General features: G+C 35.7%; 1 protein-coding gene across 1 annotated transcript in view; it reads left to right on the forward strand.

The window, feature by feature from the left end:
• eIF5B (eukaryotic translation initiation factor 5B) overlaps positions 1–14,750 on the forward strand; it is a 609,831-nt gene that overhangs the window by 48,915 nt on the left and 546,166 nt on the right. Inside the window, exon 3 of the mRNA XM_090369319.1 lies at positions 10,818–10,914. Coding sequence (XP_090225445.1) covers positions 10,818–10,914 — 97 coding nt within the window. The remainder of the gene's footprint in view (positions 1–10,817; positions 10,915–14,750) is intronic.

Consider the following 14,750-nt stretch of genomic DNA (forward strand, 5'->3'; position numbering starts at 1 on the left):
TTGTGGGATCTTTGAGGTTCCACATGATCTTCAGTCTCATATCATACTCCCACTAGTAGACAAAAGTCTGCTCCATAATTCACATAGCTGAAATTGTCAATTCCTTTCAATGAAAGTGTTTTCTTTGATTCTGCCATTCAAAATTCCATAAATTTTTGTTTAGTCATCACACAAAAAAGTAAACATGCAAGACCAAGTTAAACCTATCCTCAATAATTATATGTACATGCTCAAAACATCAATTTAAAATTAGCACATCTTTTTGTGTGCAATTATTAAAGTGCATGTAAGGACAAGCTGCCAGAAAGTGCTCTTAACACTTGTTGGCAGCTTGTCGATTATTACACTCCATCTGCTTTATATAAGAGTGGCTCCAATTATTGAAGCACATGGGTTTTTTAATTGACGTTTGATTTTCTATAAGTCAAAGTTAATAATGGAAGTAATATTTAAATAAGTGAGGAGTTGATTAAAATTCATTATAATGAGGAATATAATTAAATATATATTCATTTTTAATATAAGATTAAAATAAAGGTGATGAACAATGATTGAGCAATTTGAATTATTTCTTGTGATTTTTAAGGTTGTAAATTGAGTAATTTTTTATTCCATTAATTGAGTACACGTCTGAGGAACAGAAAATCACTGGCATGCCTCGATACAAGTTTACTTAAGATGAAGATTTTATACTTGGCATATAAGCTGACCCTCAAATTTTGGATGATTTTTAGCAGTTTAAAGGTTGACATGCCAATTCCTAAGCCTCCTTAAACATGGATTATGGATTAAGATGCATCATCTTGTGAAGATGATAAACATGTGTCCAACAAGGATGAAGAATATGTATCAACCCAAGAGAGTTAACCTCATTTGATTATTGAAGCAGAATTAAATGACTTGATTCAAGACAACTGTAAGATAGAAGCTGAATTCTTGTGTTACAGACTACAGGGATAAAACTATCACAGTCAGAAAAGAATTTAATACATTTTCTCGTTAAACAGCATTAGCATTAGTAGAGGCATTTGATGCAAGAAAGCAAGCTTATGCAGCATCAGCCAAAAAAAAAAAAAAAAAAACCACTTCCACTTCACCCCTCTGTTCGTTCAAAATACCTGTCCAGCTGAGCCTTAAACTTATTTAGGCTATCAACCTCCACCACAAGGGATGGAAGTCTGTTCCACCAACCAACCACCCGCTGGCTAAAGGCAAATTTCCGCACGTCTATCCTACATCTGTCTTTCCTCAATTTGAATTTATGCCCTCTCAGGTGATTTTTCTGAGCTAGAGGAAGAATCCCATCAGCATTGAGCATGCTTAAACCATTCAAGGCTTTATACACCTCTATCAGATCACCTCGCTGGTGCCTAGTCTCCAGACACTGTAATTTGCAAAACTTAAGCCTTTCTTCATAAGAGCACCCCTTTGTTCCATTCACTAATCTTGTTGCCCTTCTCTGTACTCGTTCCAGCAGCTCTACATCCTTCTTGAAATGAGGCCTCCAGACCTGTATACAGTACTCTAGGTGTGGCCTGACCATCGCCTTATACAATGGAATAATCACCTCCTTATCCCTGCTGGAAAAATTCCTGTATATCATTGACAATACTCCATGAGCTACTCTTGCAGCCCGTCTGCACTGCTCAGAGAACTTCATATCTGCCTGCACAACCACCCCCAAGTCCCTTTCATTCTCTACCACTGTCAGTGTAGTACCACAGAGTTGATACGTTGCTCTGGGGTTGCTGTTTCCCATGTGTAGTACTTTACATTTGTCAATGTTAAACTTCATTTGCCACCTCTCAGCCCATCTGCTCAACCTTTCCAGATCCTGTTGCAGCAGCATAGTGTCAGTAGTGTCCTTGACAACCCTGCCAACCTTTGTATCGTCTGCAAACTTGGACATTAAGCCCGATATACCATCATCAATATCATTTATAAATACAGAAAACAATAATGGACCCAACACTGAGCCCTGAGGGACTCCACTAATAACATCAGTCCACGATGAGCAGTGTCCATTGATTACCACTCTCTGTCTTCTCCCCTTCAACCACCCCTTTATCCATAGCAGCAATTTGCCTCCAATGTCACACTGCTCCAATTTGTGTAGCAGTCTTCCATGTGCAACAGTATCAAAAGCCTTTCTAAGATCCAAGTATATAATATCAAAGTTATTCCCTGCATCCAGTTCTTTTGTGACTGCATCATAGTATCCAATCAAGTTGGTCAGGCAAGACCTCCCCTTAACAAAACCATGCTGTGTCTGAGCTATAACTGAAGTCTTGTCTAAATGATCCTGCAGTGCTTCTTTAACCAGTGCCTCCATTAATTTTCCTGGAACAGAAGTTAAGCTCACAGGTCTATAATTACTTGTGTCAGCCTTTGATCCTCCTTTGTGAATTGGGGTCACATTTGCACATTTCCAGTCTATGGGTACCTCCCCTGAGTCCAAGGAAGCTCTCATAATTATGGCTAAGGGTTTGCTTACTTCCTTTGCTGCCTCCTTTAATATAACTGGATAGATCCCATCCACCCCGGGTGCCTTTCTTGTGTTTATCTTCAACAGTTTCTCCTCCACTTTACTCCCAGTTATTTCAAGATTCTGTAGCTTACTGCTAGAGTTGAATACACCTCTGGCATTCCCCTCGCTGAATAACTCCTCATGTGTGAATGTCGATGCAAAATATTCATTTAGTTTGTTAGCTACCTGAGCAGGATCATCAACAGTTGACCCATCAATATCAAGTGGACCAATCTGATTCATTCCCTTCCTTCTAGAGTTTACATAAGTAAAGAACTCTTTGCTGTTTTTCTTTGCATCTCTTGCCAAGGATTTCTCATAATCTGCCTTCGCCTGCCTAACCTCCTTTGTAACTTGGTTGCATATCAACTTGTATCTATCATAGGCTTCTGTGTCATGTGTTAATTTGTAAGTATCCCATGCATTTTTCTTCTCTGCCATATGCCTCATTAGTTCATCTGACATCCATTTTGGCCTAAACCTTGAACAATATTTCTTAGTTGGTATGTAAAGCCTAGTAGCTTCCAAGATAAGTTCTTTGAATGCTTCCCATTTTGAATTTGCTGTTGGTAACATCATCAGTTGGTCCCACTGTATAGAATTTAAATACTGTCTCAGTCCATCGTAGTCGCCTTTACGGAAGCAATAACCCTTCCCTTTACCCCTAATGATAGTTACCTCTTTGAGTAAATCCCACTTCAGCACACTGTGATCACTGCCACCTAGTGGTTCATTTATCTGCAGATTCTTAATGCATGAAGAATCACTGCTGATAATCAAATCAAGAGTATTACTCCCTCTAGTTGCCTCCCGAACATGCTGATGTAGAAAACAATCATCCAATAAATCCAAAAAAGTCCTGCTAGTGTGTGAGTAACCAGCCCCAAAATTCCAGTCAATATCTGGGAAATTAAAATCTCCCATTATAAGACACTCTGATTTACTGGCCCACTCTATTTCCCTGTACAGTTCCTTATTATACTCATCAGAGTCATTAGGCCTATAGCACACTCCTACTCTCAATTTTGATCTCCCAATGTTTATGTCACACCAAACTGACTCCACACTGCACTGACCAGCTATGTCGACTGGCTTCACTTCCTTGGTTTTTATGTGTTTCTTAACTAATAGCATAACCCCTCCTCCCTTCCTATCCTGTCTATCCTTTCTGTAGACGTTGTACTCCCCAAATTGCAGTTCTGCATCCCTTATATCTGCGTGACACCAAGTCTCTAAAAGGTGATCTCACTTTCTGCAGTGATATTGATGGCTTAATTGTAAGCTGCAAGCATATGAGGATTTTTATTTAATATAAGAGGATTTTTATTTGCACCAACTTCATATTAGATTGGCGCTATGCAAAATTGTAAAAGTACTGGACAAAGAAGGATGTAGTTTCCAATACAGTGGACCCCCGCTTTTATAATATTAATTCGTTCCAGAGACACCATCATATAATGAAAATATCGTAATGTGACCCCAATAACACATTGTTTTTTGGTAATTTGTTCCAAGTCCTTGGAAGTTGAAATTTTTGCTATATAACTGAACTATTTATATCTCTAAAAGATGATTTTTTATAATGGAAATTGTATTAGTTTTATATAGAATACTGAACACCATATTTTCTGGTGTATACCATGCACCTTTTATCTAAAAAAAAAAAAAAAAAAAAAACCCTAAAATTGTGGTGCATCTTATACACCGGAATAAACATTAGAACATGATACCAATTTGAAAAATGATAAAAAATGCTGATGGTGCCACATTTTTACTTATTTCCTTCCCCCCAAAATGTTTAAAATGATAATTGATAATTATAAACATTAAAAGAAACAAGAACAGTAATTTTCATTTAACTTATACTGGAAAAGCTGTCTCTCGATGGTAAGAGAACCTTACCATCAAGATATCAGGACAACCTTCATGATCTGGTGTTATTTCCGATTGCTACCTCTTGCTACTGTGGTATAAAAACTGTCCAAAGTGGTTTGCTTTTGGCACTTTCTTGGAAAGTTCTTGAAATAATTTAACACCTACTCTTCAGATTTACAGGTCATCAATTCAGTAGTTTCAATATCTGGGTTTTATCTTACTGTCCTCTTCACAATGTCCCACATAGTCCTTAATTTCTTGAGTTGTTGGCCATCCTCTTCATGTTCCTCGTCTCCAACGTCGCACTTGCTTATCTGCTCCCCTGTTGTCAACTCCATTCCTTGGTCCTCAGTTAACTCTCCACATCAATCTTAAGAGCCAAGGATTCACTAAGAGTGATAATTTCTTGCTGTAGAACACCTTCAGCTTCAAATCCTTCAAAATAATGCATGACTGAAGGCCACAAGTTCTTCCAGGGCTGCATTGAGGCACGAGCTGAAACTGCATTCCAAGAACTGACAATCATTTTTATACAGTCATCATCATCAGCCATTTTCAATCCACTGCAGGATGAAGGCCTCTCCAGCAACTTTCCAGTTCCATCTGTTTTGAGCACTGGCCATCCATTTACTACTCAAAAACTCATGAATTTCATCTATCCATCTCCGCCTTTGTCCTCCAGGTTTTCTTCTAGCTCCTCTTGGGTACCATTCTGTTATTTTCTTAGTCCATCTGTCATCATGTCTTCTAGCTATGTGTCCTGCCCAAGACCATTTTAGTTCTTTAGTTTTGATAAGAATGTCCTTTACTTGAGTTTGCTGCCTAATCCATGTGTTTCTCTTCTTATCTAACAGTCTGATTCCCAATATAATTCGTTCCATTCTTCGCTGTGTAGTTCTTAGCTTCTCTTCCATTCTTTTGGTGAGTGCCCAAGTTTCACTTCCATAAGTCATGGTGGGGAGTATACATTGATTCATTATTTTACGTTTCAGACAAACTGGGATATTGCTCTTCAGTATGTGACTATATTTCCTGAATGCTATCCATCCAAAATTTATTCTTCTCTTGACTTCCAGCCATTTATCATTATTACAGCTAATAACTTGTCCCAGATAAGTATATGACTCCACCTTTTCAATTACTGCTCCTTCAATCATTATTTCCCTTTCCGTGGCATACTTGTTCATCATTACTTTTGTTTTAGCCATATTCATCTTTAGTCCAAAATCCTTACTAGCTGTGCATAACTGATTAAGATTTTCCTCTAATTCTTTGGGATCGTGGCTTATGACAACAATGTCATCTGAAAATCGTAAATGGTTTAGGTACTCTCCGTTCACATTGACTCCTTTCTGCGACCAGTCTAATCTTCTGAAAGCTTCCTCAAGGGCAGCAGTAAACAGCTTCGGAGATATTGTGTCTCCTTGTCGAACTCCTTTCTCGATTTTAAATTTCGTACTGTCTTTGTCTAGTCTAATAAAGGAGGTAGCACTCTCATATATTTTCTTCAAAATAATAATATATGGAGTATCTATGCCTTGTCTTTCCAGTGCCCGAAACATTGCCTTATGCTGTATGGAGTCAAATGCCTTTTCATAATCCACAAATGCCAGGCACGGCACAATGGTGTTTTATATTCATTAGCTGTGATATTACGTGAAGGTGATCCATAGTTGAGAATCCTGTCCTAAAGCCAGCTTGCTCTTTCGGTTGATTCTCATCAAGTATTCTTTCTAATCTGTTAGTAATGACTCTTGTGAACAACTTGTAGATATGGGATAATAAGCTAATTGGTCTATAATTTCCAATTTCTGATTTATCTCCTTTCTTATGCAGCAAAACTATGATTGCATTATTCCACTGCTTAGGCATCACACCTTTTCTAATGCACTTTGTGAAGAGCCTTGCCAGTTTTTGTGTTATGTCTCTTCCTCCCAATTTTAACAACTCTACAGTAACTTCATCTTCCCCCGGGGCTTTCCGATTCTTCATTTTCTTCAATGCATGTTCTACCTCATCAGGAAGAATATCGGGTATGTCGTATGTGTTGCTACTTTGCAATCCATCTTCCCCACTGCTGGTATCATTCCCTCGCTCCTTGTATAATTCTCTATAGTAGTCTTCTGCTATTTGAATTATGCCTTCTCTGCTGTTTATAAGTACACCATTGCTATTCTTCAGTTTCAGTATCATTTGTCTTTCTGTATTACTGCTCATGGCTGCTGATTTAAATCCTTTGTTTTCCCTTAATGCTTGTTCTACTTTTCTTGTGTTAAATCTTCTTATGTCCTCTCTGAGTCTCTTTCTAATGGCTTTGCATAACTCAGTATACTCAATTTTCTCCCTGTCAGTATTTTTCTTGCTCTTCATTTGTTGTCTTTGGTTCATCATGACAAGTGTTTCTTGACTAATTTTTTCTTCTTTGGATTTCTGTTTCCCTATAGGTTTCTTGGGCTTTATCACTTTCAGAAAGTTGTAATATTCCTCGTCGATATCTTGGTCCTGAGCAGTCTGCAGAAGCTCAAACTTGTTCTTAAGTTCCAGTACATACTGCTTTTTCTCCTCCTCTGTTATTTCAAAGATCTTTGTATTATTTACCCGAGTCAGTTTTTTCCTTTCCTTTCCTACATCTATATCAAGTGTACATCTTACCATTCTGTGATCACTTCCAACATTTACCTTATTCAGGACGGTAACATCATTCACAATATATCTTCTGTTAGTGAGGATGAAGTCGATTTCATTAGTTGATAATCCATTTGGATTCTTCCATGTCCACTTTCTGTTCGCCCTTTTCTTGAAAAAAGTGTTCATTACTGACATTCCTTGAGATTCTGCAAATTCCACAAGTCTTTCACCTCTTATTTCTTTCACCAATTCCAAAATTTCCTATAGTTCCTCTTTCTGTGCTGTTTTGCCTTTTTCCAACCTTAGCATTGAAGTCTCCCATAATAACAGTGTAGTGGGTTTTTTGGTCATCTAGAAGACTCAATTTCAGTGTACATTTCTTCAACCTCTTCATCATCATGGCTCGATGTTGGTGCATAAATCATTATAATCTTTAGCTTGTATCTCTTAGAAATCTTGAGTATTAGTCTTGACACCCTTGGTGATGTACTTTTGAATTCCAAAATGTTGTTTTTAAAATCTTTATGGACCAGAAACCCAACTCCACCTTCACTCCTTTCACTGTTTCCATTGGTGTACAGCAGATTTCCACTTGATAAACTTATAAGTGATTCATTTCTTCTTCTTGTTTCAGCTAAACCGATGATATTTCAATTCACATTTTCTAATTCCTTTTCCAGCTCTAATATCCTGTCTTCACCGATGAGTGATCGTACGTTATAACAGGCCAAGTTCAATTTCCGTGCATGGCAGCCTGGTCGTACCCAGAGATTCTTAGCACCCTCTGCTTCCACTCTGATCCTCACACTGCCGTAAGAGGGAGAGTGAAACCTGCTGGGGACTGAGGGCCATATGTATTGTTGTGCTCTCATTGCTGGAGGGTTTGGTCTTTTCCTCTTCACGCTGACCAGGCGTCTTGAAAGAGAACCACTCTACACGTTCGTTGCCACCTAAGTGACGTAACAGGGCTTACCATCGAGAAGGTGTGCATGAGTGGATTTTAGGGAGGCAGGCCAACTGGACTTCTCCTAAATTTTCTGTAATAGAGAGATATTGGATCCATCAGTGTTTTAGGCTAAGTGTCTGATAACACACAGGATACCTGTTCCCCTCTAAGCCCCTTTTACACAGTCTAAGATGTTAAACCTGGTCTTCTAGAATGCCTTTAAGGTGATGGCTCTCTCTTCTGAAGTCTCTTCAAAGCAGTTGGTAAGCATCTTCTTCATTTAAATTTTTTTAAAGTTGGCATTCACTTGCTGATCCATTGGTTGAAGCAGAGGGATGGTATTGGGTGGGAGAAATTTGACAGTAACAAAGTCAAATTGCTCCTCCAGAATTTGGGCAAGTTTGGGATCATGGCCTGGAGCATTATCCAAAGTTAACAGTGCCTTTAAAGGAAGCTTGTTCTTTTCTAAATAACTTTTGACTGAAGGACAAAACACTTCAAATATCCATTCATTGAAGAGGTGTCTTGGCACCCAGGCCTTTTTGTTACACTGCCAGGAAACACCAACCTGCTTTTGATGACATTTTGCTCTTTAAACACTCTTGGAGTTTTTGAGTGATAAACCATCATTGGCTTAAGTTTAAAATCACCAGACGTGTTGAACCCCTATAGCAGAGTAAGCCTATCCTTCATAGGTGCCCAGGCAATGAGGCCTCTTCTTTTGTGATGTATACTCTCTTGCACATTCTTTTCCAAAAAAGGCCTGTTTTGTCTGTATTAAAGACTTGATGAGAAAGGTAACCCTCTTTCCCAACAAGCTCTTGAACCTCCACCTTATAAAGTTTTCACCTGTTTCCTGATCAGCACTGTAAGCCTCTCCATGCCCTATATGACAGTTTTAATATCGGACCATTTTTCTAAAATGGTCAAACAAACGAACATTTGCTGGCTTTAAAGTCCCCATATCGCGTATCACTAGTTGAAGGTGTTTTAGTCTTTAAGTCCTCAAAAATCTGCTTTGCACGTTTGCAAATGTGTATTGTCCAGGAACTGGACAATACATTTGCAAACATCTACACTCAGTTCTCTACCTCTTTGGACTATGTTAGATTCATCATTTACTTTAACTTTTTTAAGGTTTTCTTTTTTGTTTCACTATGGTAGAAATGGTTGACTAGGAAAAACCATATTCGTGCACAAATGAACTAATTTTAGCACCATCATTTTTTTCACTATTTCTTGTTTAATTTTAATTAATTTTTTTCTTACTGCCCTCTTTAGGGACCATATTATCAGTTTACACAATGTTGTATGTTCAAGAATTCAATACAGTAAATTTATGGAAAGTAAGCACCACACAAAAAAATCACTTCAACTGCAAAAACAAAACATGTGCCCAATACTTTGACAAATGAGAGAAAGGACCATGTGGTCCTGTCAGAGACTTTGTAAAGTGAAATAAGTAGGCACCAGTGATCACTGGTTAGTAGAATCAGCTGCTTTATAGAGTCAAATTTTAAAAAACCAATTCAAATCATTAAAATTCGTTACACTTTCACCATTTATTGCTATGATTGGTTATAAGAATCAATTTTGAATGCATTTGTGATATTTTTCTGAAGCACATTTCTGCAGGTCACTGCCATAAAACAATAAAAACAATTTACAATTTCCATTTTATTGGGCTTTTCTGTTAGTCTATTATAAACTGCAATCTATTATAAACAGGTAGTAAACTCGATCTTATTGCATTTGCGATAATACCGATAACTGGAATTCTGTGGTTTTTAACTTATGGTGAAATATGTTTCCACTTCACTGAACTCATATAAAAAACATAAATAAATTTTCAGAACCTTCTCTTCATTCCTATTTTTTCAGCTTCATTTAATAGAATTAGAATTCAATTAACAAACATGATCACAGTATCCTGCACTTACTACATATCGTATAGTGAAAGGTATTTTATTATGGAGAGTCCATCGTAAAGTGATTTGATTGTACAGTGAATCCGTAATAAAGTGAGGGTTCACTCTATTAGAAACAAAAATATAGGCATAAGGACATAGAGGATTTTTATTGGTTGACAGATTAATATGTTAATGAACAAAAGTCCTTTTGACATTATCAGTATATGTGAAAAAGCAGCTTGGAATGCCTTTGAGTCATCCTGCCAAAGCAGTTCAGAAAATCAAAGATTTAAGAATTCTGGGGAATTATTGAATCAAAAATCAATAATTCTGAGGAATATGTTGACCACCTGCTGTAAGTGTATAAAGAACTAGGTTGTAGTTATGAGCTTTAGAAATATTTAGTTTCTACATCTTTAGTTCATATAGAATCTTAATCCCTCCCTGAACTTGAGTAGTGTTCAGGGAGTAGCAATGAATGGAGAAAGATTTCACTTTGCATAGAAAACTATTCAGAGTTCAAACAGACCCATTTTCAGAGCCCAAACATGCTTGCAGATTATTGCTGGACAGTTATTGGGGAAGCCTTAGGAGTTTGGCTTGGAGGGAGGGATGATCTACATACAAATGAAAATCAGCTCAAACATTTTAAGCACATGGAACTAGTAAAATGAAAACATTAATTTTCTCAAAGCCTTAAAATATTCAGTACTACAAAATATATATATATATAAATAATATATTTTATTATGTGAAGAAAAGTTTTAATTTTTAGGCCAGTGATATTTACAGAAAAGTATATAAGCTTATTTATTTTATTTTTTATCTTTATGTTCAGTACTTTTCTATTTTAAAAATAATATCCTTTCAAACCTTTAGAAGTTAAAATAATGAAGATAACTAAAACATTTTTTTTGAAAAATTATTTTAGGGAGGATGAAGTGGCACAAGAGATAGAATCACTGTCTTTGGAAGACCAGCCTGAATCTACAAAGAAATCAGGCAAAGTTGTTCAAGATCATTTTGTGGTAATTTTGTAGCAGCATAATCTTAAATGTAATAAACAGTTCATTATTTTTTTAATCTGGTGATGTTATCAGTACTTCTGTGCTTTTAGCTTGCCAAGCTTTTCTCATTTTAAAGTTAACAAAAAGTTGCAGATGAGTGACATTAATTCGGATGTATTCGAATTATTATTTTAATGGTGCTCGAATTTGTTGCTCATATCTCTTTATATATATGTCTGTAGAAGTCTATTTACAAGCTGATTTGTTGGTTGTGCTGGCTATAAAACACTATATAATTCATCGGGAAACCCACTCCCTCCATCTGAGATCAGTGCTAACAGCACAGGAATTTCTGAAGTCATTTTTGGTTGAGGTTACAGCCTCAATTAAAGACAGCTCAGGAATCCTTCCAGTCATTGATAAGAATCGAATCCAGGTTTCTCCAATTGATGGTAGATGACAATATATTATGCTACTAGGTTTTATTGATGTCTTTGCTGTCATTGTAATGACAGATAAAAATTTGTTTTAATTGTTAAGCAGGCTTGTCAAAAACAAAGAAATGGAGCTGTTTTTTTTTTTTTTTTTTTTTTTCCTTCTTTCTGTTTTTCCTGCAATGTAACAACATTAATAATGATAGTTGTCTTTGTGGATACAAAGTCTTATATAAGTGATGTACTCTGTACACCATTCAGTATCTCTTTCTGAGAAAGCAATAAAGCAGTCTGAAATAAAAGCAATTGTTTTTTCCTTATTTTAATGTTATTTAAATTATTTAATATTTTATTTAAAATTTTTAATAAAGTTGGTATCATGAAAAAAGTTAGCAGTTGCACTGATCAACAGCAAGAGATGCCATTTTTCTTATGGAAATGCCTTCTAAATGGTGCAGATTGCAAGTCAAACATGTAATAGACTATTAAAATTCATGTAGTCATCAATAATAGATGTTTTAATTTTAGTTTTATTTATTTATTATTTTGGTTGCAAACGTATACCATTATGCCCGTGCTGCTGCTTGAGGGTTAAAAACTGAGTTTTCTCTAAAAGGAAAGGACTACTTTTTAATGAAGTATATTTTTCATTTGTATATTTATTTCAGTGATTCACTAATGAATTTTTTTTTTAACATCAGTGTAGTATGTGTTTATTTGTACTAATAGAACCGTGTAAAAAGAGACGAGAAATTTACAGGAAAATGTGGATAACGCACTATCGCAAAACAACAGATGATTGGGGTAAATGAAAATCACTCTCTCCTAATTCTCTTACAGTTGATTCACAGTGGTGTCCAATCTACGGCCCACGTGGAAAGTGAACTAAAATAGCATTTTAAATTTTGTTATTTATCAAAAAAAAATCTCCTCATTAAATGTTTTGTTCAGTAAATGTAGTTGTGTATGTACTTAATAATTTTCAAATAATTTCAATTTTACTTTTACATGTAACAAGATATGGAAAATGTAACACACTAATTCGGGGGTGGCGATCCATTTTAAGGGTGCGTGCCATAATTGACTAAATCTTTTAAAAAACTACCCTCGCGTTTCAGAATACAAAATTATGCATTTTGTGTTATGAAACAGTTGTGTGTACAACCTACACACTACTGTTTCAGAACACAAAATGCATAATGCTTTATTATCATTCTTAATCAAAGCAAACTCTTTCACTCCATGATTCTTGTAATTCTTTGCTACTCCCCTCTTCATCTGAATGTTTTTGTTTCTTTGCTGGTAGAGCTGATATCCTAAACAATCTGTAAAGGACAAATAGCAATTAAAATAATTATGGGAATTAATGAAGAATAATCTCCAATCTCCATGCCACATACAAACCATAATTGACAGTGAAGGAAGCTACACTAAATACTGAAAGTGGATAATATATCACATAATTTTACCAATAACTTATGTTCTGAATAAATGTGTGAAATATGCGAATTGTTTTCTTAATTTCATTTCACGGTTTGTCAGTACATCTCACATTTATCTTTATGGCATTTATCTTAGCAGCAAACACCACTCTGGCTTTAAACGAATAACTGCACGAAGTAAAAAAGTGTAAAGTATACAGGTGACCACCACTTAACGCTGATAATTCATCCCGGAAAAACAGAGTGCTAAGTGAATCCGCATTGAGTGAGCTCCGCATTCCCATAAGGTAACATATGTATTTGTAAGTTGTGGTCGGTGCCATAGGATATTTCCTAATCAATAATAAATGGTAGTGAAAATCAATAAATGGTAGCAAAAAGATGCACAAATGTCGGTCAAAATATTTAATATTCAAATATTTGTACATATAAAATATTCTGCATTACATACGTATATAATTATGTGGTAACTACTTAAGTATTAAAATTAAACTTAAAATTCCAATTAAAATCATGAATTTAATCGATTTAATTTAATTGATGAATTTAATCATGAAAAATGTGATGATTTTGGGTTGAACTTTGGTCCTCTTCTAAGTAAACTAAAAGGGGTATTCATTTTAAATCCCCCAAGCGTTACCATCCAACAATAAAGTCACCCGCTCCTTCACCGATTTGAAACCTGGCATGTTTTTTGCTTCTTTCAATATGAAACTTCTTTTAGGCATTTGTTTCCACAAAAGTCCTGCTTCATCTATGTTATAAACTTGTTGAGAAGTATAACACACAATACCCCTCTTCAATAATTTTTTAAGTTCTTTTTTGAAAGTTTCGGCTCCTTGATCTGCACTTGCGGCTTCTCCTTAGATTTTAAATCTATTCAACCAGCCCTTACCAGTTTCAAATGGTTCCAAATTTTTTTTTTTTTTAGGTGAGTTTTCTTCAGGTCATCATATTAGCTAATCTCTCTCTCTCTCTCTCTTTATTTATTTATTTTTTTTATAATATTTAACTTAACTGAATTCTGCATTGGACATTATCTTCAATAAAATTAGTTTGTCTTTTCTATTTCAATCTTAATAGCTGGCCTAGCCCTAATTGCTTGCAGTGGAACAGCTATCTTTCCCGCTTGCAGGTCCTAAATTATGGCATACATCCGCTTGTCATTGATGGGAATCGATTCGCTTCAAAACGCCTAATTTAATATTCAAATTCAGTCTTTTTCTTACATTTATAATCTTTATACTGCATCCAGACGTTGCTTTTTCATTCTTATCGGCCATTATTAACTCTTTGAAAATGTAACTGCGTTGGTTGCATTAATTACGATACAATGTTCAAGTAAACTGTCCGTTACGCACAATGTCTAATACTGTATTGAGTGATGACTAGACTTCGGATAAATGCATATAACGCAAATATCACAAGCAATATACTTTATCATTTTTTAAAATGTTGATCTTGGAACTACGTAACAAGTGACTGTACTGCAATTAAATTAGCATGCGAGAAAATTTCGCTGAGTGTGGGAAATTTTCTCAAGTTGTCGTGGGAAACATTTTAATGCTGTTTTGCTATTCATTTTCAAGCTATCGACTCCATCAAATGAAATGATTTCGTTAAATATGCCAAAAATGCAATCTGTAAAAGAATGTTATAGTGATCTGTGACAGCGTTATAGTCAGATACGGGTTATAATATAAGAACAGTGTTATAGTGAATCAGCGTAAAGCGAACCGCATTATAAGAGGGGCCTGCTGTATTGATGTCAAACGGCAATAGAGGTTTCTCCCATCTTCGTGTTGCTTTCATTGTGGGTGTAATGTCGATATCTTGTTGTATAGTTTCACTCTTTTCTTCCAACCACAGTCTTCTCTCCTCATTAACTATCCTTTTGTAAACTTTATGGCAAGTGAAAACATTTAATTTATGTTTGAGTAGTTTTTTAGGAAATTTTAGTTCAGTTTTAGTACTAATTATG

The sequence above is a fragment of the Mastigoproctus giganteus genome, chromosome 3 (assembly GCF_048544385.1).
Source record: "Mastigoproctus giganteus isolate SK-2022 chromosome 3, ASM4854438v1, whole genome shotgun sequence".
In the NCBI taxonomy this organism is placed as follows: domain Eukaryota; kingdom Metazoa; phylum Arthropoda; class Arachnida; order Uropygi; family Thelyphonidae; genus Mastigoproctus; species Mastigoproctus giganteus.